The 23,156-nt window shown below is 37.3% G+C and overlaps 3 protein-coding genes across 6 annotated transcripts in view; 2 read left to right on the forward strand and 1 right to left on the reverse strand.

Moving 5' to 3' along the window:
* Positions 1 to 4,799, forward strand: part of LOC106667693 (cytoplasmic FMR1-interacting protein) — a 133,859-nt gene extending 129,060 nt beyond the window's left edge. For all 3 annotated transcript variants that reach the window (XM_024229122.1, XM_014395795.2, XM_014395797.2), the window contains one exon: positions 104 to 4,799. In XM_024229122.1, the coding sequence (XP_024084890.1) occupies positions 433 to 4,302 (3,870 nt within the window). In that variant the 5' untranslated portion in view covers positions 104 to 432 and the 3' untranslated portion in view covers positions 4,303 to 4,799. The remainder of the gene's footprint in view (positions 1 to 103) is intronic.
* A 3,693-nt stretch (positions 4,800 to 8,492) lies between these two features.
* LOC106667748 (serine protease nudel-like) lies at positions 8,493 to 15,931 on the forward strand. Its single transcript, XM_014395887.2, has 9 exons — positions 8,493 to 9,177; positions 9,236 to 9,709; positions 10,544 to 10,667; positions 10,728 to 10,957; positions 11,013 to 11,141; positions 15,032 to 15,197; positions 15,303 to 15,413; positions 15,471 to 15,624; positions 15,678 to 15,931. Exons 2-9 carry the CDS (start codon positions 9,241 to 9,243, stop codon positions 15,801 to 15,803), a joined length of 1,509 nt encoding a protein of 502 aa, XP_014251373.1. The 5' UTR covers positions 8,493 to 9,177; positions 9,236 to 9,240; the 3' UTR covers positions 15,804 to 15,931.
* Positions 12,539 to 15,025, reverse strand: LOC106667749 (histone H2A-like). 2 transcript variants are annotated; one of them, XM_014395889.2, is made up of 3 exons: positions 13,679 to 15,025; positions 13,318 to 13,519; positions 12,539 to 13,264 (listed from the first exon to the last, which is right to left on the reverse strand). In XM_014395889.2, the coding sequence occupies exons 2-3, from the start codon at positions 13,488 to 13,490 to the stop codon at positions 13,090 to 13,092; spliced, it is 348 nt and encodes a 115-aa protein (XP_014251375.1). In that variant the 5' UTR covers positions 13,491 to 13,519; positions 13,679 to 15,025; the 3' UTR covers positions 12,539 to 13,089. The 2 variants fall into 2 exon arrangements, with proteins under 2 accessions (XP_014251375.1, XP_014251374.1); XM_014395888.2 differs by having other exon boundaries at positions 13,318 to 15,025.
* Positions 15,932 to 23,156: the final 7,225 nt, after the last annotated feature.

Genomic DNA, 23,156 nt, shown 5'->3' on the forward strand with positions numbered 1-23,156 from the left:
TAGTTTACAATGATAAATTAGGCTCATTAAAAAAAGAGGATCTGTATCAGTGTAGTTTAATTTTGATTTATTAAAGATTTTTTATTGTTTTTTTCTGTTTAAGGTGCCACATGAAAGAAGATAGATTCGTCTTAACAAACATCAGTCCTTGAGTCTACAGCATCAACGGTTTTGTTTAGTTGATTTTTGTTTTCCTTTTAATTTGAAATTACTTTTACTTTTTTTTCTTTTTCAATTATTTTATTCGTATTTTAATTTAAAAGAAGAAAATTATTGGGAATATTCTAAGGTCTCAAATTGGAAATTGAACCCAGGTCAGATTGGCTGTTTAGCGAGTCCATTAATTTGTGTGCTTTCAGGTTAAGCTTTTTCTTTTTCTATTTTTTATTTATTTTTTCAAAATTTAACAAAAACCTAAGGCAAAAAAAGAAGATGGCTACTGATAAAGTAACTTTAACAGATGCACTGTCTAATGTTGATGTTTTAGATGAACTGGCATTGCCTGATGAGCAGCCGTGTATCGAGGCGCAGCCATGCTCTTTAGTCTACCAGTCAAATTTTGACACCAATTTCGAGGACAGGAATGGTTTTGTCACTGGCATCGCCAAATATATCGAGGAGGCGACAGTTCACGCACGGCTCAATGAACTCCTGGAAGAGGGACAGGAGCACGCCGTCATGCTCTACACGTGGCGCTGCTGCTCCCGTGCCATCCCCCAGCCCAAGTCGAACGAACAGCCCAATCGTGTGGAAATATACGAGAAGACTGTCGAAGTCCTCGCCCCTGAAGTACACAAGCTGTTGAATTTCATGTATTTTCAGAGGAAAGCGATTGAGAGGTTTTCCGCCGAAGTCAAGAGGTTGTGCCACACAGAGAAGAGGAAAGATTTCGTCTCCGAAGCCTACCTGCTCACTCTCGGCAAATTCATCAATATGTTTGCAGTCCTTGACGAACTCAAGAATATGAAGTCAAGCGTAAAAAACGATTACTCCACTTACAGGAGAGCCGCTCAGTTTCTCAAAGTGCTCGCCGATTCACACACCCTTCAAGAATCACAAAACCTGTCAATGTTTCTTGCAACACAAAATAAAATCAGGGACACGGTTAAAGAAAATTTAGAAAAAATTGCAGGCTACGAGGAACTTCTGTCCGATGTTGTTAATCTAGCAGTGCACATGTTTGACACGAGAATGTATCTAACGCCAAACGAAAAACACATGCTTGTCAAAGTCATGGGATTTGGCCTTTTTCTGATGGACAATGAAATGTGTAATATCAATAAATTGGACCAAAAGAAAAAATTGAATCTGAGCAAGATTGATAAAATATTCAAGAATCTTGAAGTCGTGCCACTTTTTGGAGACATGCAAATTGCACCTTTCAACTACATTAAAAGAAGCGCCCATTTTGATGCTTCTAAGTGGCCATTGTCCAGCTCCACTGCAATGAGTCCTCAAGCCGAACTCATGATTCACTTGCCACAGATCCGCGAAGACCATGGCAAGTACATCAGTGAGCTCGCCAGATATTCTAATGAAGTGACAACTACATATAAAGAGACACGTACAGACATTGAAAATAAGGAAACTGCAGATTTGGCACTCAGAGGCTTACAGTTGTTATCAGAATGGACGAGTGTCGTCACTGAGCTTTATTCATGGAAATTGCTTCACCCGACTGACCATCATCAGAATAAGGAGTGCCCGGCTGAGGCCGAAGAATACGAGAGAGCAACTCGGTACAATTACACAACTGAAGAAAAATTTGCACTGATAGAGGTCATCGCCATGGTTAAAGGTCTACAGGTTTTAATGTCTCGAATGGAAACTGTATTCACAGAAGCTATCAAGAGGAATATTTACGCCGAACTTCAAGATTTTGTACAGCTCCATCTAAGAGAACCCTTGAGAAAGGCGATTAAATATAAAAAAGAGTTGATCAGGAGTATTATCGTATCTGTGAGGGAGACTTGTGCTGACTGGCAGAGGGGTTTCGAACCTCAAGCGGATCCGGCACTCAAAGGGAAAAAAGATCCAGACTCTGGTTTTGGAATAAAAGTTCCCAGGAGGAATGTCGGTCCTTCATCCACTCAATTGTACATGGTAAGGACGATGCTCGAATCGCTAATCGCAGATAAATCTGGTGGCAAACGTACTCTCAGAAAAGACATAGACGGGCAATATTTAGTTCATATCGATCAGTTCCACAAAACATCGTTTTTCTGGAACTATCAGTTGAGTTTCAGCGAATCGCTTCAGCAATGTTGTGATCTATCACAGCTTTGGTACCGGGAGTTTTATCTGGAGATGACCATGGGCAGAAGAATCCAAAAATGTACAGTAAAACATCAACACAATGATGAATGCAGTGATTTGATAACGATGGAAAAAAGAATTCAGTTTCCCATTGAAATGTCAATGCCATGGATCTTAACAGAACACATCCTGCGAACAAAAGAGCCGTCAATGATGGAATTTGTTTTATATCCTCTTGATCTGTATAACGACAGTGCACATTATGCTCTTACCGTTTTCAGAAAACAATTCCTTTATGATGAAGTTGAAGCTGAAGTAAATCTCTGCTTTGATCAATTTGTTTATAAGTTGTCAGAGCAAATTTTTACTCATTATAAACAACTCGCTTCAAGTATACTTCTTGACAAGAGGTTCAGATCGGGGTGTGAATCACTCGGCATGAGTATCTATGTATTCCCATACCCGAGAGCTAATAGATACGAAACTCTTCTAAAACAGAGACATGTTCAGCTTTTAGGAAGGTCCATCGACCTCAACAAACTCATCACCCAAAGAATTAATGCTGACATGCAAAAGGCTTTAGATGTAGCGATAAGCAAATTTGAGGCAGGTGATATAACAGGTGTCGTTGAATTGGATGAATTGCTGCAAGTAAATCGAGTCTGTCACAAGCTGTTGAGCAAGTTTCTCGCCTTGGACGATTATGACGCCATGTTCAGAGAGGCAAATCATAATGTTTTAGCTCCCTATGGAAGAATAACACTGCATGTTTTCGGGGAATTGAATTTCGACTTTCTCCCATGTTATTGCTACAATGCCGCAACGAATCGTTTTGTGAAAAGCAAAGGCGGCATAGATTTTATTCCGCCTGTCCACCGTGACAAGTTGCCACAAATGCGCTATCAGTATCTGTGGGGGAGCAAACAACTCAATATATCTTATTCAACCATTTTTGGACAGTATACCGGTTTTGTCGGAACGTGTCACATGAGGTCGATATGTCGTCTTTTGGGCTATCAGGGCATAGCTGTTGTTATGGAAGAATTGTTGAAAATCGTCAAAGGCTTGATTCAAAACACTTTATTGCCATTTACAAGGGCTTTGATGGATGCTATGCCTAAAGTTTGCAAACTTACAAGATACGATTATGGTTCCCCTGGTGTATTTGGGTACTACCAAGCCCAACTCATTGATATCATCCAGTATGCTGATGCTAAAACAGATCTTTTTCACCAATTTAGAGTACTTGGAAACATGATTATTTTCTGCCTCTTGATGGAACAAGCTCTATCCCAGGAAGAAGTATGCGATTTGTTACATGCCGCCCCATTTCAGAATATACTTCCCAAACCATTCTGCAAGGAAGGGGGGAAGCCCGAGGCAAAACAGAAAAGGCTCGAAGCGAAGTATGCATCTCTACAAATTGTACCAAATATCGAAAGGCTCGGCACACCGAAACAGGCACAGATTGCAAGAGAAGGTGATTTACTGACGAGAGAGCGTTTATGCTGTGGACTCTCCATTTTTGAAGTAGTCCTTACTCGTTTGGGAGGGTTTTTAGACGATCCAGTCTGGATCGGGCCTCCTCCTCCAAATGGAGTTATGAACATAGACGAATGCACCGAGTTCCACCGCCTGTGGTCTGCTTTGCAATTCATCTATTGCATCCCAGTCGGTGACACAGAGTTAACCGTCGAGGAACTATTCGGCGAGGGGTTAAACTGGGCTGGCTGCACCATGATCGTCCTTCTCGGCCAGCAGAGGCGCTTCGAAGCCCTTGACTTTTGCTACCACATACTGCGCGTTCAACAAGTGGATAGAAAGGACGAAATCGTGAAAGGGATCCACTTAAAGAGGTTGGTGGAGAGGATCAGACGTTTCAAGGTTCTCAACTCACAAATTTTTGCAACCCTCAACAAATATTTGAAGTCAAATGATAACGATTCCAAGTCGGTAGAACAGGTCAGATGCTTTCCTCCTCCAATTCATCCTTCTATCGCTCCCCAGTCGCATTATTACCGCCCTGAACAAATTGTACATAACTGAATTTTTTTTTTATGTCTGCTTATTTTAAATAATTTATTAATATGTTCTTCTTTCTGTTATTCAATTTAGGCCACATTTTTACTAACAAAATGTTTAAGCAATTAGAAAACGCCTCAAACTAACCTTTGTTCCAAAAGTCATAATGGTCTCAGCTATAATCACTCCCTTGCCATTTTCTGGTAAATAAAAACAAATCAAATTTTGTATTTTTACCATAAACTTTTACCAGATCATTTCACTCGTTCTAAACCATGAATGGCAAAACAACTTAAAATCCCAATAATTTTCTTCACTGATTTTTATAAGGAAAAAGCAAGTCTTAGAAAAGAGAGTAAAGTAATGCTGAATTTTTTTTCAAGTTTCCTCGAAGTTTTGGAGGCTGGCTGACCATAATATTGTGTGGCTTGAATGTTTGAAGAAAGAAGACTGCGAAACACTACCCGGGCGTTTCTCTAACTCTCTCACTCTCTGTTTTCTTAGTTGGCAGACCTCCCACTCCCTGAGACCCTAATCTGTGATGTTGGCTACTATTTCTCACAGGCTAGGTTTCTCAGGTGCGGGCGGTAGCCTCACACCATCGTTCTTAATCGGAGATTCAAATAAATGACCTTTTTTCGTTCTTTTTCGTTTATTTATTTTATTTAATTTTATTTTTTAACTGTCACAAAGCAGTAGATATTATTTTGTGGCCTTAGTTGAAAAAAGCAGGATTTCTTTTCTTTTTTTCTTTTACCTAAAAGTTTATCTAATACCAAAATTAATTTTTAAGCTGAAACGTCTGCCGGAATGTAAGACCTGGGTTCAAATTTCATTTCCTTGTAATCTAATCAATTTTATTATTTTCTTTTACAGATCAACTATTGAGACCAAAAAATAATATTTACATTAGTGTAAAATGTGTTTACCTCACAAGTATTAAAGTCTTCTTATGATATACATTGTAATTTTTATATTATATTCATTATTGGAGTAAATTTGAAGTTGGTACTACAAAATATATAATTATAACAATGGAAATTTATATTATATATATATATTTAAAGAAGATATGTTGTTCTTTTTCCCTTGGTCCTAATTACTTCTAAACCTGTTTTTTTTTCTTTTTTCTTTTGGATAAACAGTTCTTTTGCAAGCCCAATTCCTACATTTTAATAGTATGACAAATACATCTATAAACTTAAGTGCTTCCTATCCATTCCTTATTATCTGCAAGTCAGCGTCCCAAAAGATCACATTCTGTGATCTCAAAAATATCCAAAAACATCACATTAATACTGCAATTTTTTCTTCCTCTTTACCTTGTACATTGGGCTTATCAAAGACATTCAAAATGTGGAGGACAACTGTGTGAAGAAAGATGTACACAATGTACATAAAAAATTTTAAAAACAGTTTTCCCTGTACTGTACATCAAGCGTCGATGGCTGCAATAGTCAGAGTGTTTATATGGCATCTCATCATTCTAAGGGTCCCAGGTTCGAATTCAGGGTCATTAGAGCCTATAACCCTTACTGTTATGAGACCACATCAACACTAACTCATGCTGATCTGGCATAACGTTACTTACTGATTGGGTCTGTCTTCACTTACGGGTTTTTGAATTATTGAAACGTGTTTCAGCATTGCGCCAACTTTAGTGAGGAACCCTGGAGTAGGGTGATAAGAATCCTTAGAACTTCCTTCAGTTCCTCACTAAAGATGGCACAATGCCGAAACACTTTTGAATGACCCTACAAAGCCACGAGAGAACACAGATCCAATAACTGACCCTATTCCAGTTCATTGTGAGTTCACCGACTCGCAGATCAACACCCATCATCAACTCTAACACTCTGCAGCCACTGATGCCACTTAGCTACTTGTTATTGAAGTACAGTGGAGAACAAAACTATTTGGTGTCAAATCACAGTCGCCCTAAATTTGAACCCAACATACAATTTTTTTTTTAAATTCCAAAACCCCAGAATTTCATATTACCTCATTGTTAAAATACCTGTTAAAAGAAAAGTTACTAATTTTTATTCAAGTCAAAAATTTTGTCTGACTGAGTCTAGATAGCGGACTGATGTGGAAACCACAACACAAGACTTTTTTGGGTCAAATAACGTTTTTTTCCCCCCAGTAAACCTAAATAGATCTATTGTGGAACGCTTATGGTTATAGCCATACCCTGTAAAATGTGCTGTTCCTTATAAAACTAGCACTTTTCTTGGTGCCTCTTTGTGGATCTCCTTGGGTATGTGAAATATCCTGCCGAAGTGGCTATACCGTAAACGGGCTAATGCTTCATCACATCCTCAGTATATATGCCAATGTCTCTGGTACCTCTTGACATTTGACACATTTCTGCACTGCTTTGCTCATTTTCTTTAGTTGATAGTTAAGTGGGCAGTGGTCAATGTACACGCCTACAATTTTTCTCAAATCCTGCCTGAGTGAGAGGTTTGTTACAAGCGAAAATGAGAGAGAGAGTAAAAAAAACTTTTTACACTGGGGTGACTAGACTCGGGCAGAGACGAGGGTGCCGTCGGCAAGGATGAGCGAGGTCTGGAAGAGGCCGAAGACGCACAGGTGGCATTTGGAAGCTGAAAGGGGCTCAGCAGGGATGCTGGCAAGGAGTGGGGCCTGACCGGCGTGAACAAGGAGGACTCGAGCTGAGACTGGTCAGTGTGGACGAGCCGGGTGAAAAAGAAAAAAGAGGAACGTGACAGTGTTTTATTTTGGGACTTTTCTCATCGTCGTGGAGTGGAGGATTCACGTGTGTGAGGGGAGAACCGCTCTGGAACGACAAGAAAAAGAACGTACACGAGGTTCGAGCTTTTCATTTATATCGTAAGATTGGTTTCTGGGCAGTTTTTTTTTTATTTTTATTTTTTATTTTTTTTTATTTTTTATTTTTTTTTCGAAGAGACTTGTATTTCTTTTTTTTTTTTTTTTTTTTTTTTTTTTTTTTTTTTTTTTTTTTTTTTTGTTTTACATTTTATTCACAATACAGAGGACATTGATAGTTGCTTTCTTGTTGTGTTTTTATTTTTCTTTATTTGTTATCTTGTTACTTCACTCCGAGGGTTTCACTGTTTTCCTAAAAGAAGGGAAAAAAATAAAAACAGTGTGGCGCCCGATTATTTCACTTTTGGAGACGAAGTGGCTACAGAAAAAAATCTCCACAGAGCCCCAGGTACCCGGCGACCGGGTGAATTGCCAACAGTCCGGTGAGAAACCGGTAACCTTCGTCTTCCTTTTTGAGAAAATTATAAATCTCTTAGCTCTCCTCATGCCTGCCTGCTGGTTTTGTCCAGTACTTGAATTTTTCTTTCTTACATTTTTCCAGTCCCAATTTCAGCACACACTCCAGTGCAAGTTGTGGTTCTGGCCCTATGGACGTGGACAACTACAAAGCCTTTTAGAATGAAATCTGTTTTGACCATGAAATATCAACTACTAATAATACAAACAAGACATTATTGTGACAACTTTGGACATACAGAACCAACCCATCCAATATCCACATCCAATCTTAAAACAAAAAAATCCTCAGGCAGATTGTCAAAATTTACAAATCCTCATCATGATCTATTCCTGCTTCCAAAAGTTCCCAACTCTCTCGATCTTCCCAAACCCATCAATCTGGCCAAGCCCTTTCTACAATTTGTCTACATTGCCTCAAATGATGATGGCTTAAGACCTCCTTGCCCCTTACTCTCCCATATCACAAAACTTGCAAGTACCTGAGTTCGCTTGTTTCTCATAAGTCATTTGTCCTCCTTTTGTGATGAAGAAAAAACACAAGTTTGTAATGTTTATTACTATTAAATATGTACAAGCTATAATTACTACAAAAAAATTCGGAATTTACATAGAGGTAGACAGAAACCTAGCCATCAATGAAAACTTTTTCATTTCCTGTCATCATCAAAATAACCCTAGTGATCTGCATGAAGCACATGTTTTACTTAGTCTCAAATACATTAAATCCTTTCCTGGGATTTCTATAAACTGAATCAGATTTTGATACTTTCTTGTTCTTTAGTTTCTTAATTCTTTAATAAATTTTTGTCCTCTTTATTAACAGTCAATAAATTCAATTTTCAATTTTTTCTTTGTTAGCTCTGGAATTAGTTTTTAATACCTTAGAACTTGAAGAAAATTTCAATGAATTAACTTCAATAAAACATATATTGTTTTGTCATATGTGTTGGGTTTTTTTGTTGATTATTGGTTGAACAGTCAGCCAGAGAAGAAGTAGAAATCAGTGTTTTATATTATTATATTGTAATTCCTGAATTTTTGACTAAATGGTGCCTTTAAGTACAAATTTCCTGATTCCTCTCCTCATCGCACAGTCATTTAAAAATCCCATGAAGATAGCTACAGAAAAACCGAAACTTCACAGATTAAATCGATTTCTTAAAAAAAACTTCTTCTTTTTCACTGTCCAACACTACCAATAATCACAAAATATGTTGATTAATTTATACATAATTTTAGAACCCTAAGAAGGTTGACAATTGGAAAGTAATTACTGAGAAAGTGTTTTTTTGCTAATAATTTTCATGATTACATTTCAGACTAGCCGGAATGAATGTGTTCATAGATAATATTGAGAAAAAATTGCAATTGAAAAAAAAAGTTTTAACAAAAAACAATGGAGGCTGCGTCTTTTCCTTTTGCTTTCACAACGACAATAAGCTGGATTCATTATATTCCATAATTAACAGTGCTGGAACTTTGTCAGCCTTGAACTTGAAACAAAGGGCTGGTAACAAAAGCCAAATTCTGGAGGGGAGGTCTATTATTTTTGGACAATCGCTTCTTTAAGACTGGCAGGTCACTTGGGTGATGACTGCACGAAACGGTCTGTATTCTACAATTCAGGTATTACAAGTTTTCTTTAAAAAAAAAAAAAAATGTTATAAATATGTCTTACTTCTAGGAAGGATGAAGTTAAATTTTTGTTTATTCACAATTTTAATAATATCTCTGACAAAAACCTCATCAGCGAGCCCTTTTAATAAAAACAAATCGATTGGAAAAGCTAAAACGTACAAATTCGACTATTCCTTGTTCAAAAATAAAACGACAACAAGAAAGAAGAGAAGTTTGCCACCTCAGTTTTTAGAAAATGTAATTATTGAGAATGTAGAAGCCAAGTTCAGCTGGGACGAATACCTGAGCGGTGATAGAATCGGGACTTCGTTCATCTTGAGAAAGGGAAACAGGTTTGTCGAAAACGCAGTACTTTACTATCCGAGGGATGAATCTTTTGTCGTGAGAAATCTTCAAGATGCGTCTGGCTATCAGGGTGAGCTCAGGGTCGTGAAGGACAAATCGGCCTTGGACGGCTGGAACAACAGCAGCAGAAAGGATACAACTTTTTTCAGATTCGACTCAGCCAGAATAGTCTCTGGTAATTAAACAATTTAAAAATGATTTTGTAACAGCTCTGTTAGAACAAAATATTTTTAACAAAATTTGAATATGTAGCCCTTAATTGTTTTAATTAATTAGTAGATAATAATATTAAATTTTGAAACATCGACATATGCACCTGCTAAATTTTGGGCCTAGCATTTTAATTAGCAATACTGTATAAAATAAAAAATAATTGTTAAAGTAAACAGCTTCAATAATTTAAAAAAAAAATTAGTCATTAACATATTAATTGTACGAAAAAAGAATTGACAGGATGCTGTTGATGTTTCTAACCTTAAGCTTGTCGGGATATTAAGTCACTCTTAAATTTTACTGAAAATAATCTCAATTAAAAATACTTAGGTCTTTCATTTCTATATTGTATTATTTTTATTAATGTTTTGGTCTAACATTAAATCTTTCTTTTTAAATGTAAATAAAGTATCTTTCTGTTAACAAATATGCATTTTAATAGTCTTAATTTAAAATATAATACAATTAATGAAGGTTTTTAGTTGAGATAAAAAAAGTCAATGTCACGAGCGGGATTCGAACCCACGATCTTCGGCTAGATACGCTGCTGCTCTACCACCTGAGCTATCGTGACCTCGATCCACTCGGACACCAACCTCCCATCTCAACCACACCTTTTGAATTTTCCCTCCTTTTTGCGTATCAAGCCGAAGATCTTGGGTTCGAATCCCGCTTGTGCCATTGACTTTTTTATCTCAACTGAAAACCTTAATTAATTGTAAGATATTAATTGGTCAAGCGGACCACGAAACTAGGGAATTAAAATATAATGTCGGTTTTTATTTTAAATTTTCAGAAAATGAATCGAAAACTATTCTAAACACCCTTTCAGCAAAACGAGAGACTGGGTTGAAAATCCAATCTGTCTCAATCAGTCTGAAACTGCCCAAGCAGAAAGACAATATGATGTTAGAGGTGTTGTAAGTATCAGGGGTTAGTACAATAAAAATTGTTCTCAATATATTTCACGTGATTTTCAGAGATCTAGCGAGAAACAGTTCTAGCAAAATGGTTGTACACGTTTTCCCGAACACAGAGACAGTCGTCCTCAACGACCTCCCATCACAATCTATCGTGCGTTTGGCACTAAAGCCATTTGGCGTGGGCACGAAAGAGATATCCTCCGCATTCCTTTTTACAGGCAGGCTGACTCTGGAACATGTCAAATTTGAAGGGTCAGCGAGTACGAATTATGAACGAATACGACCAAGTAGGTGTAGCATTGTAGTTGTAATGAGTGGTAAAAGTATAAGTTTTCCTTTTAGATGGCAAGAAAAGGCTGACAGTCACATGTTTTGTCGAAAACAAGAAACCATTTCAAGGGTTCCCCTGTAAAGGTTCCAGCATCTGCATTCCTCTTAACTGGGAGTGCGATGGTGATAATGACTGCCAAGGTAGATAAAAATATTTATATATACTGATTATTGATTGATATAAGTTCAAATACGCACATAGATATACATTACATCATGCGTGTACAAAGTTAAACCTGTCACTTCTCACAGGCCTCAGATGTTGGGAGTCCAGGGTCAAACCTCAGTCTTATCAGTCCAGCCATTGAGGTTGGGCTGCAGGGGCCGTCAACAGCTAAGTCATTTCAGCCCATAACGCAATCAGTTCTTAAATTTATTCACACTCTCACTCACCGTCAAATACAGTCTTACTTATTACTCCAACATACCATTCAGGCAATTGAATGCTCGACATTCCTCTATCACTGTCTACACAATTTATACACCTAACCTAATTGAGGGACATATTCATCGTTCCACCATCGACTCTCTCACACTACACATTCACCCTAAAACAATATATTCACTCTCAACACACACTAAGGGACAAAACTGTCATTACTATGTACAATAAAACAATCCTGTTTTCTCCAAAGCAAAGTCTCCACTAGCAATAAATCTTGCACAAGTTGACTTCCACTAGCAACTTTTGACATGTGAACACTCGTTCACGCAAGTCAATTTCTGCAAGCTACAGTATCTTGCTGAACTTGCTGCAAGTACACCGTAGATGTACACAGTTATTTTGACCTTGCAAGAAGCAGTTGCTTGTTTATTGAGCAATTACAATAAATTACAATTAATTAAGGTATATAGTTGAGATAAAAAAGTCAATGGCACGAGCGGGATTCTAACCCAAAATCTTCGGCTTGATACGCCGATGCTCTACCACTTGAGCTATCGTGACCTCGATTCACTCGGACACCAACTTCCCATCTCAACCGCACCTTTTGAATTTTCCCTCCTTTTTTCCATTTTTCAAATGTGTAATTGAATTGGATTCTCGACCATAAATGAAATGGCCACGGAGAGCTTTAGTGAAGCTTCACTATGACTATTTCATATTCGCTATCATATTCATATTCCCCCCTTACTTAATTCCATAGTTTTACACACCCTTGTAACTACTTACTGTTCATTGACTGTTTATTGACTAAAGTTAAAGTATGTAGTCTTTCAGGTTTTAAAATCTGAACTAGGGTTAAGTAACAAATTGAGTGATGTAATAAAATATCGTGTAGAGAGGATGGAGAAGAACATTTTTTTACTTCAGGTTCATACCCTAGAAAGGATTCCAAATCATGTATTTTTCCCTCCTTTTTGCCATTTTTCAAATGTCGTGTAATTGGATTGGATTCTTGACGACAAATGAAATGGCCACGGAGAGCTTTAGTGAAGTATACTTCATTTTTAATCATTAAATTCACTAATTTCGTGGTCCGCTTGACAAAAAGTAAAAAAGGAGGGAAAATTCAAAAGGTGCGGTTGAGATGGGAAGTTGGTGTCCGAGTGGATCGAGGTCACGATAGCTCAAGTGGTAGAGCAACAACGTATTTTATCCAGTTTGCAATTAGAATTATCTTTTCCAACCAGTCAATTAAAGTTTGGTTAGCACTGATCATGGAAAGCTCAGAAAAAACTGAGCGTGATTTCTTGAGGGTTGCAGTGATGAATTTGTATTTTGGTCATTTCTGAACATATGGCTAGTTTGAATGTTCATTTTTAAATGTATATAGATTCTTTCAAAAATTCATTGACTGCCCTACACTTTTTTTTTTTTTTTTTGGCTGGGGCTTCCTACATCTAGATCTAAATCTGTCTGATAGGAATAATTACAATTCATCCTTAACTACATAATTTGTTTTTTAAGAAATTTTAAGAAACAAAGTTAGAACATTACATCTTTCAGCATTACATATTCATGAATTGTTTTAAACAGTTTAATCAAAACAAATGAAACATTGAAAGGAAATTGTACCATTTCAACTTACACCAAATGTAAAACAAATTATGTACACATAAGCATTTAAAAATTAAATGTTGAAATATTTCATCTATTCTTCATGAGCAGATGAGCATATTTTTTCTTCGCCCTCTTTGTAATTTCTTTTTGTATCATGTTTGGTAGTGGCGCAACGCCACCTTGAGCAATCGTAACCGCAGCCAGGAGGCTGTCAAGCTCTTCGTCGTTTTTGATCGCCAGCAAGATGTGCCTCGGAGTGACCCTGAAAGGTGTAAAATTAAAATACATTTTCCACTTAGACCCCAAGACCCGTACCGGACTTTTCCGTAGAGATTGGCGATATTCGCAGCCAAGTCGAACACCTCCTTGATGAGGTACTCCAAAGCGCCGGCTATGAATACGCCAGCAAGGGGACTTATCCGTTTGACAGGCATGGTGTGCTTCATCAGTTTGACACACCTTGTAACTGACAAAGTGAGGCCAGCCATCTTCGTCTTTGCTCGTCTTTTGGTTTTCACTGAAAATTTTTTATACATTTTATTACTGCACATTTGGTTGAGTCTGAAACTATCTACTTGTGCAGTTGTGCATTAACTATTTATGTCTACTCTTTTACTCAAATAAAAATTCTATACATGTTTCCTGTTAAAATTGTAAATTGAAACATAATTCTCACCTTAATGGGATGAATGATCTCTTTCAGTAATTTCTATAACATAATATTTTGTAGTTTATTCAGTGTTCTTAAATTGAACAACTTATATTTTACACTTTTTGTCAGTACATTGAATAAACAATTACTTTCAATGATCTGTAGTTGTTAGGCAGACAGAAAGTCTTAAATTGAATCAAAATGTATTTCAGTGATATGATCAATTATGGCAGAGTTTGAATATTCCTCTGAATATCACTTTTTGTTTAATTACCTTCAATTTGATGTCTATGGGGGGGGATTAAAATTGGGAAGAGATCAATATTGACCAAACTGACTTTTTTGGTTTTCACATCTAGTTTCAATTTTTATTCAATCAATGCGACCTTGAGAAAAAATTCTAATCTGTAAACCAGCTTGGACTTGGCCACTACAACCCAAGTCTGCAAGTACAACTACAATTTTCTCCTGGTAAGCTATAGTCAACAACAGTTTAAACTTCAAAATTCAAGACTTTCAACCGGTTCAGACACATGAGCTGAATCAACCTAAAATATATTGAAATTAATAAACAATATCAAACAATGGTAGGCGTGGATCAGAGATGTGGTCCGTTGAATCCACTTCTACAATTAGCAGCTATTGGTTGATCACTACAATAAAATATCAAACAAAACCTTAAACCACAGGAAAATGTAAAAACTAGTTCTTTTAGATGACTCTTTTGTGAATAATTTCGTTTCTACCACTTGCATTTCTTCGACAACCTTTTAGCTTTTTTTTATTGAAGCATTTCAGTTGAACAACAGCTGGTGCATTTTTGATATTAAAAGTCAAATTGTCAATTTTGGAGGTAAAACATGTGGTAAGACAGGATCAACTAGGTCTACTGATTAAGTTTCCTTGCCTACTAATAACAAATAATCATGCTGTAAATCTAGAATGGTGAATTTCAAACACCTAGCAAGTAAGAGTGAACTGCACACAGTAAAATTTTTCAGTTGCAAATGTATTAAACAAAAATAATAAAAATTAAGGTATACAACCACGTATAGTTTTTCTTCATAGTTTTTACATGTCAGAATTTGCTTGATGGTGATTACTTGTTGCAAGTTGTGCATACTAGGTTTTCTGGACATGAGGTGACTATGCGTCAACCTTGTGTGGCCTATCCTATGCCTAGCAAATACAATTTCCTCTTTCCGTGATCTTTGCATTGCCGTACCCCATTGTTTGACATCTCCCTTCTCCCTTCTACATTCCAAATGTCAGAAGTCAAAAAAATATAATCGAAATACTGTGGCTAATATGAAAGCCCGTAAGACAAAAAATAAGTGAATAAAAAGCACGTTATATTTTTATAAAAATTTCTTTTAGATGGTTTTGATGAGCAAGACTGCAAGAGAGGACTCAGTGAGTACAGTCTCAGCAATTATAACTCAGACAATTGCAGACGCAACGAGTTTGAGTGCTTCTCCAGAGGTGTTCATGTTTGCCTTCCCATAAGCTGGTTATGCGACGGAAGAACAGACTGTTCTGATGGGTAATACTAAAAATATTTTAATCGCCTTTTGTTATTTCTTACATATTAAATGATTAGTGATGAATTCTTAAATAAAAATAAACACTTTTACAAATTTTTTCTCAGTTGGGATGAGGACAAGCGAAACTGCCCAGATCATCATCATTACCCGAGCTACAGCCAAAACCAGAACAACCACTACCATTACTCATCAAGCTGCAGCTATAATTACTTCAAGTGAGTTTCTTTAATAAAGAAAAAAAACAGTTCAAAACAGATCTTGATAAAATTCAGGTGCAACAAAGGAGGTTGTGTGGCCCCAAGACATGTCTGCGACGGTCACAAAGACTGCACTGACGGGTCAGACGAGTTTTATTGCACCGATGAAGAACCGTTTGACTTGGATGAAGATTCCGACACCTTTTGTGATCCTGACTATGAATACTTGGTATGTATTAATGTTTCAGCAAATGACCAAATTATATATTGATTTAATTTCAGTGTGGCAAAGGAAAACGGCAGAAATGTGTGCCACGTCCGTGGGTGTGCGATGATGAAGAGGACTGCCCAGGCGGTGAAGATGAAGATGGAAAAATGTGTTCAAACTATTTTCCCAACTATGACTGATTTTTTTAAATATATATACATATTCTTAAAATGATAATGATAAATAATTATATGTAATTTCAGTAGATTATTGTTAATGTGGTGTTGGTTGTCTATTTTTTAAATAATAAATGTCTGGTTTTATCGAATTTGTTTGCTTTTTCCATATCATATATTTCTTCTTTATTTGAAATGTAGTAGGTTGATATTATTATTTAAATTCACTAATTTCGTGGTCTGCTTGACCAATTAATATATTACAATTAATTAAGGTTTTTAGTTGAGATAAAAAAGTCAATGGCACGAGCGGGATTCGAACCCACGATCTACGGCTTGATTCGCCGCTGCTCTACCACTTGAGCTATCGTGACCACGATCCACTCGGAAACCAACTTCCCATTCAACCACACCTTTTGAATTTTCCCTCCTTTTCGCCATTTTTCAATGCGGAGTATCAAGCCGAAGATCGTGGGTTCAAATCCCGCTCGTGCCATTGACTTTTTTATCTCAACTCAAAACCTTAATTAATTGTAATTATTATTTAGCTTCATGAATGTTTCATTTTTTTATTGTATAACTGAGAAAATTAAAATTTCTTTCTTTTGCTCAAAAGTTCCCAGGATCTTAGTTGAAATCATCTTTAATTTTACTCCATATTTGCTTAGGGGTCATAATTGACCATATTAATTATTCCAATTAATTATTCTTTTTATGGGGACCGCGGTAGCCAAGTGGTTAGCATGAGAGACTCTCACGCCGCGGTCGTGGGTTCGATTCCCACTGTCGCCTCTGGCCCTTTTTCACAATAACACCCCCAAATTTGAACACATATATGAATTGTCACATAGCTAATATGTATAGTTCATAACGAAAAAAAAAAAAAAAATTCTTTTTATCTAAGGTTTTTGGTTGAGATGGAAAATTAAAAATGAAAAATTTGTGGGTTCGAATGACACGTTTCATCTCAACATTAACCTTAGATAAAAAGAATAATTATTTGGAATAATTAATTTTACTATTCAAGAGAGGAGATAAACTGAATATTAAAAACTATAAATGGGGCGTCGGTGGCCGCAACAGTTAAGGCGTTACTTCTGATGAAAAGTGGATTTTCTAGAGCCTTGTATGCACTGGAATTCTTTGTTCGGACTCTGTCGCACACTCGGATTCATGTCACATACTCTTTGCTTCGCAACATTGTCTCTCCGTAAATCATGTCCATATCTAGTTTGAGTCTGAGTCATGTCGTGCTCTCAGGGATTGTAGTAGCACTTTATGTAGCTCTATGGAGTGGGGGGGGAAAAGCCACCTCTTTGGTGGATTCGTGGGATATTCAAGGATCAGAATAAGCATGGGCACAATCTTTTTGACACACTGAATGGGATTCCGAAATTTTGTTCGGATCAGTTCAGTCAACTTTGAATGTCTTTTGGAAATGTTTGGACCACACATTTTGAAAAAGGAGACGAATTTTAGGGTGCCAGTTTCTGCTACCGACAGGATAGCAAATAACTCTCCGTTTCTTTGCAAGTGGAGACTCTCATGCAAGCCTCATGTGCAAGTCTAACTTCATATTTTTGGGCTAACTCAGCCACAGGGTCGCTGAAAAATAGCGCGAAAATGGTTGAGAGCTCCGCTCGGTTTGATTCATGTCCACACTGACTCAATGTTGAGCAACATTGAGTAAAGCGGGGAACACACTTACCCCATGCAACACTATGCGATGCTACCCGACGCCTTGTCACGTTTTGGTAAACATCTGCACAGTCACACAGCAGCGTGTATCACAACAGTCACAATTGCATTGCTTCTTTTGTTCTTAATGCACTATTTTGAGCAAAACCTTGTTATAAATTGTCAGTTAAATTTTATGAGCACAACCATCTAATAAATTGTTTGTTAAACTTAATTGTTTTAAATAAAGTTATTCCGGTGTTTTGATCAATTTTCTTACTAACCATCATTTTTATAAAAACTTATGAATTTTTAATCTCGTTTAATTTGGTTTACATTAAAATAAGAATGTTGTAATTAATATAACGACAAAATTACATGTTATTTGACAACATTAGTTTGAAATAAACTGCAAAAAATATAACTGTCCTGTTCTGACGCTACCTGACAAAAATGGTGTAATTTTACGAACAAAACCATGAAATAAATTGTTAGTTAAATTTTATGAGAAAAACCGTGTAATAAATTGTTAGTTAAATTCATTAATCAAAAAATGGTATTCTGGTGTTTTAATTGATTTTCTTCCAAACCATTAAAATTATTTTTTTTAAATAAAAACTAATCTATTTTTGATCTCGGTAAATTTGGTTTATGTTAAAACAAGCATGTTGTAATTAATGTAATAACAGTAATACATGTAGTCTGAATAAAAATATGAGTGTCCGGTTCTTTTGTCTTCGACTGTACTCGATGCTACCCGTAGCGTTGCATAGCATCGGGCAGATGTGCACGGGAGTAATACAACCTTACGGAAAAGTGGACTTAGGATTTGCGTCGGGTAGCGTCGCATGGCGTTGCATCGGTGTTCGGCGGTTCCGGCTTTAAGCTAGAAACACACTTACCCGATGCTATGCCACGCTAACCTACCCGACGCTCTGCGATCCCCACTGTCCAGATTTTCGTCCGGTAGCATCGAGTACAGTCGAAGACAAAAGAACTGGACACTCATATTTTTATCCAAACTACATGTATTATTGTCGTTATATTAATTACAACATACTTATTTTCATATAAACCAAATTAACTGTGATTAAAAATTAATTAGTTTCTATTTAAAAAATTAATTTTAATGGTTTGGTAGAAAATTAATCAAAACAGCGGAATACGATTTTTTGATATAATGAATTTTACTAACAATTTATTTTACTCGCTTCGGCGGTACATATACTAAAATTGGAACAATTTATTACACGGTTTTTCCCATAAAATTTAATTAACAATTTATTTCATAGTTTTGCTCGTAAAATTACACCATTTTGTAATGTCAGGTAGAATCAGAACAGGACACTCATATTTTTTGTAGTTTATTTCAAACTAAGTTCTAAACTAAGTCATTATATTAATTACATGTTATTTTAATGTAAACCAAATTAAACGAGATCAAAAATGCTAAGATTTTTATAAACATTGTTTAATTATGATGGTTAGGAATAACTTTATTTAAAACAATTAAGATTAACAAACAATTTATTAGATGGTTGTGCTCATGAAATTTAACAAACAATTTATTACATGTCTGTATAAGGTTTTGCTCAAAATAGTGCATTAAGAACAAAAGATGCGTTGCGATTTTGATAGTGATTATTGTGATAAACGCTGTGGACTGTACGCGACGTGTGCTTGCGTCGGATAGATGTGCACACCCCACCAAAACGTGGCAAGGCGTCGGGTAGCGTCGCATGGCGTTGCATCGGGTAAGTGTGTTCCCGTTTAAAGAACCCATTTATGATGGAATTCAAAACATTCTAAAACGCAACACCCCGGATTCAAGATTCATTGTCCCGGATACAAGAAAATGGATCCCAAACGCAGCTCTTTGACAAAGAGTCCGAACAAAGAATCCCAGTGCGTTCTAGGCTTTAGATAACAGCAGATGTTCTAGACAGTGGCTCGACAAAGGAGAAGCGGCACTACATTTTCCAAAGTCATTTCCCTTTCTAAAAAAAAAGCAATGGTGACTCTTTAGTGAGCTTCATTTGGGCTGATTTACTACAGCTTGTTGAATCCTAGCGAAACGAAATTGCCAAAATTGAAACATGAGAAGGTATTATTAAAGCCATCTTTGGTCAATCGGAAATGGCCAATTTTGTTACACGACAACCCTCGGCCACCTCGTCTCACGTGTGACAAAACGATAAAATACACAATAAACACACAAACGTTAAATAAAACATTGTACATTGCTGACACATTCAACATTTACTTTACGTTTTAAAGAGAGAAAAAATGAAAGAAAGGTACAGTTTTAACTTTCCAGGGTTGTTTTTGAATTATAAATGTTTTATCGTTCAATTGTGAAACTTAATTCACACTCAAAAAGATTTGAGACCTTGGTGTATCAAATTTATCAAAAGGTGACCAAAAGCTTGAGAACGTTGTGAAACCGCAGAATACAAAAAACTTTTAACTTGGAACACGAGCAAAATCGTACAGATATAAAAAATAAATAAATAAATAATTAAATAAAAACATAATTTCAGACGAGGCAGAATACCAATATGTTTTTCTTTACATTAAATTGTTTTACGAGCGTAAAATAAAAAATCGTCCAAACCTTCAGTTTGAAATATAAAAACTCTTCTTTTATTCAATGGCATATGCCGTGTTATTTATTAGCTTTATGTTAGTTAACTTAAACATACCATTTTACAGAAAGTATGTAACTTATAGGCCTGGACCTGTGTCGGTATCTTTGTCGGATGTGTTTCATGGTGTTATCCGCCTAATCTTTATTTTTTATTTTTTTTTTTAGCGGCTTATAGCGGGTGATTGAAGAAGTCGGTGTTTTTTCCAGCTTTTGCCCACCTTTATAGAAATACGTTTTACAAAAAAAAATGGAAGTAAAATGTCCAAGACGTAAAATTCCACTGAAGATGCCGTTGAGCTGCTAGCTGAACATCAAATCGATGACCGAGGCAACTTATCTCAATTTTGAATAAAATAATTGTTAGTTTAACTCTTTATTGAAATATTATACACTGATGGACAAATTTAACGCACTACTTAATTTATTTAGTTTAAAATTAAATCCATAATCTTTCCACGTTAATAACAGTAATTAGGAGCTACCGTAGTCAAAATAAACAGTAAGCAATCCTTTGTTTACTTCTTTTATTTACTTTTGTCCTGATAGGTTTGGTACAATTTATATCATAATAATTAATTCATGGATGTCATTTCTTCCACTCTTGACCAGAAGCAGTGTTGTCCTGGTGTGTTCCTTGTTAATTCCTTGTTTGTCATCCGGTCCTACTGTGGAAGCTGAAGGGCATCGTACCCAGTACCTAAGTTCTAATCTTAAAATCGTGCATTTCTGACCGTAACTTCAGAGTTAGACAAGGTACACTATATACTACACACACACACACACACACACACACATATATATATATATAGTAGTTTTCACCACTACTCGACAGAAAATTCAAACTTTCATTTAACAACAAAGGGTTTATACCATAGTTCTCAAACCTATGTGGACCTCCAGCCAACGTTGGGGGGGGGGGCACTAACTCCAACTTCCAACCTTCCAAAGAAACCAATCAAAAGTCTTAAGAAAAATTATTAACTGATTTATTTAAAAATGAAAAAAGAGAAATTCTTTTCATAGTCATTATTTATTTGCTCTGGGTGAGTTCTTCTCACATATTTTTCAAGTCAACAGTTTTGTTCTTACAGCCTTTCGACTATTGTAATTGTTTTACAGATGTAAAAATAAATAATTTCTTGCTAAGGTAAATAAGGTGAAAAAAGCTGTAGTTTAGTCGTTTCCCATCAATAGGTATTATTCGGCAGCTTGTGTGAAAAACATGTGATGAGAAATCACCCGTCAGTGAGTCTCCTTTGGAAAAAATATGACTACGTTTCAGTTTTCTTTGTCACTTAGGGTGTCACGTGGCCATCGGCGTCTCAATTGCCGAGGAGGATTATCTGGGATGGTAATAGAACTGAGCTGACGGACCAAGGCATCGGGATGGGTGAAAAGGGATTGATGGAATTTTTTGTAATTGCTGTCCGCTACTTCTGGAACAAAGGGAATATTAAGATCTCGGTGAGGTTTGATACATAATAAGCAGGGTTAACAATTTTTCCTCGGACTTTTGATTGGAATCTTTGAATGCGTTGGGAGTTGGAATGCTTGGTTGACTCCCAGAGATGCCATAAGTCCACATAGGTTGGAGAACCATGGTATATATCAATGTTTTGTAATTTTGTAGAAGTTTTGATCGTCTGTCGAGTAATGGTGACATTGGTTTCCCGTATACCCGGTCGTCCTAAAAGGATAATGAGGATTTTAACGTCCGTACCTAGCCTATTCGGCCTTATCGGACGTTTTGATTATCAAGATGAGAGCTGACGCACCTCCGCATACGACAGAAGTGTGTTACTGCCGCAGCGTTGGTGTAGAGGCAGCTCAGCCCCGAGGGGCCAAGACAACCTCGCTCTCCGCTTGCCTATTCCGAGTGGTCGGGTCCGCATTAAGCATCAGTCTGGTCTCCCGCGCACTCCCTAGAAAGAGAAGGCCACTCTACCTCCCAGAATAGTGGGGCTTCCCTAGCGTAGAAACTATCAGATCCGCTCTGGCCACGGTTTTGTTTAAAGTGGAATTGCTAACCACCCCCTAGAGGAGTACCGCCTACGTTAAAAGCCTCCAATCGAGCTCAGCCTACACCTACGTGCAAAGCATACTCGAATAGGAGCAACCGATTCACTACCCGTTCCCATCCGCCACTACTCACACATTCGAGGGACTTTTCAGCATAATCATAGAACGCTCATACGCTCATACGCTGCCGTCCGATCCGCCGTATCCCGTGAGGCCGGGTGTATAACGATGGTCATGCGCAAATTTCGTGCGAAGGTCACAGATAGAAGACAGCCTCTTCTCTAAGTACCCGCCAGGTGTCTCGCCACGGCCAATTACGAGTCCATTCTCATTGTAACAGGGGCTGAACCTTGAAACATTTCTGTTACCCCGTAGTACAGATGGTTATGCACCCTCCCCCGTCTATGTAGACAGGATCTGGTGCTCTGGCCCTCGTGTGCCTCTGATAAGGCACCCGCCGCCCCATGCCGACCCGAGGCCGACACGAGTACAGCTTGTGCTTTAGAGAGGTTGCCAAGCCCTCAGGGCTACACAATTATTTTGCGCCCGGACACCCCCCCCTTGTAGCCAAGGGTTGGGGGGGGTCACAGGAAACAATGAAGGAACCTGGAGCGAGAAAGGGACTTCGATGATGTCACGAGGTACCCTTTCTTGGACCCCGAGCCTTAACCACATTGTACCACCCGTCGTCGTCGCAGTTCCACATTAAGTGGGCCAGTAATGATGACAATAGTCGATTCGTGGTAAATGGCAACAGTGAGGATAGGGAGATGGGGACGCTCGGAGACGACTTAACTATGTTGTTTTAAGAATCGTCGTACATTGTAACTTTAAAAAAATATAAGTCGTATGTTGTTAGAAGGAGAAGAAGTTACAAGTCAATTTTAAGTAAGTTGCACAATGTTAACCACTTTTATCGCCTGGTAGTTTCGCTTTGCTATTTGGTCTTCCAAGAGGGCGATAAAACGATCAATAATAACCGAGAAGCTCTCGGATCTGCTGGACGGCGATTTCGGTGACAAATATGCCAGATC

Source organism: Cimex lectularius, unplaced genomic scaffold (assembly GCF_000648675.2).
Source record: "Cimex lectularius strain Harlan isolate CLEC.00 unplaced genomic scaffold, Clec_2.1 scaffold200, whole genome shotgun sequence".
Lineage (NCBI taxonomy): Eukaryota > Metazoa > Arthropoda > Insecta > Hemiptera > Cimicidae > Cimex > Cimex lectularius.

Bases quoted from the DNA above. Each gene is read 5' to 3' on its own strand.
- LOC106667748 (XM_014395887.2), top strand. From the start codon at position 9,241: ATGAAGTTAAATTTTTGTTTATTCACAATTTTAATAATATCTCTGACA. The intron at 9,710-10,543 runs GTAATTAAACAA...TTAAATTTTCAG, and splicing joins CTCAGCCAGAATAGTCTCTG to AAAATGAATCGAAAACTATT. The intron at 10,958-11,012 runs GTAGGTGTAGCA...TTTTCCTTTTAG, and splicing joins TTATGAACGAATACGACCAA to ATGGCAAGAAAAGGCTGACA.
- LOC106667749 (XM_014395888.2), bottom strand. From the start codon at position 13,553: ATGTGCAGTAATAAAATGTATAAAAAATTTTCAGTGAAAACCAAAAGA. The intron at 13,265-13,317 runs GTACGGGTCTTG...TACACCTTTCAG, and splicing joins AATCTCTACGGAAAAGTCCG to GGTCACTCCGAGGCACATCT.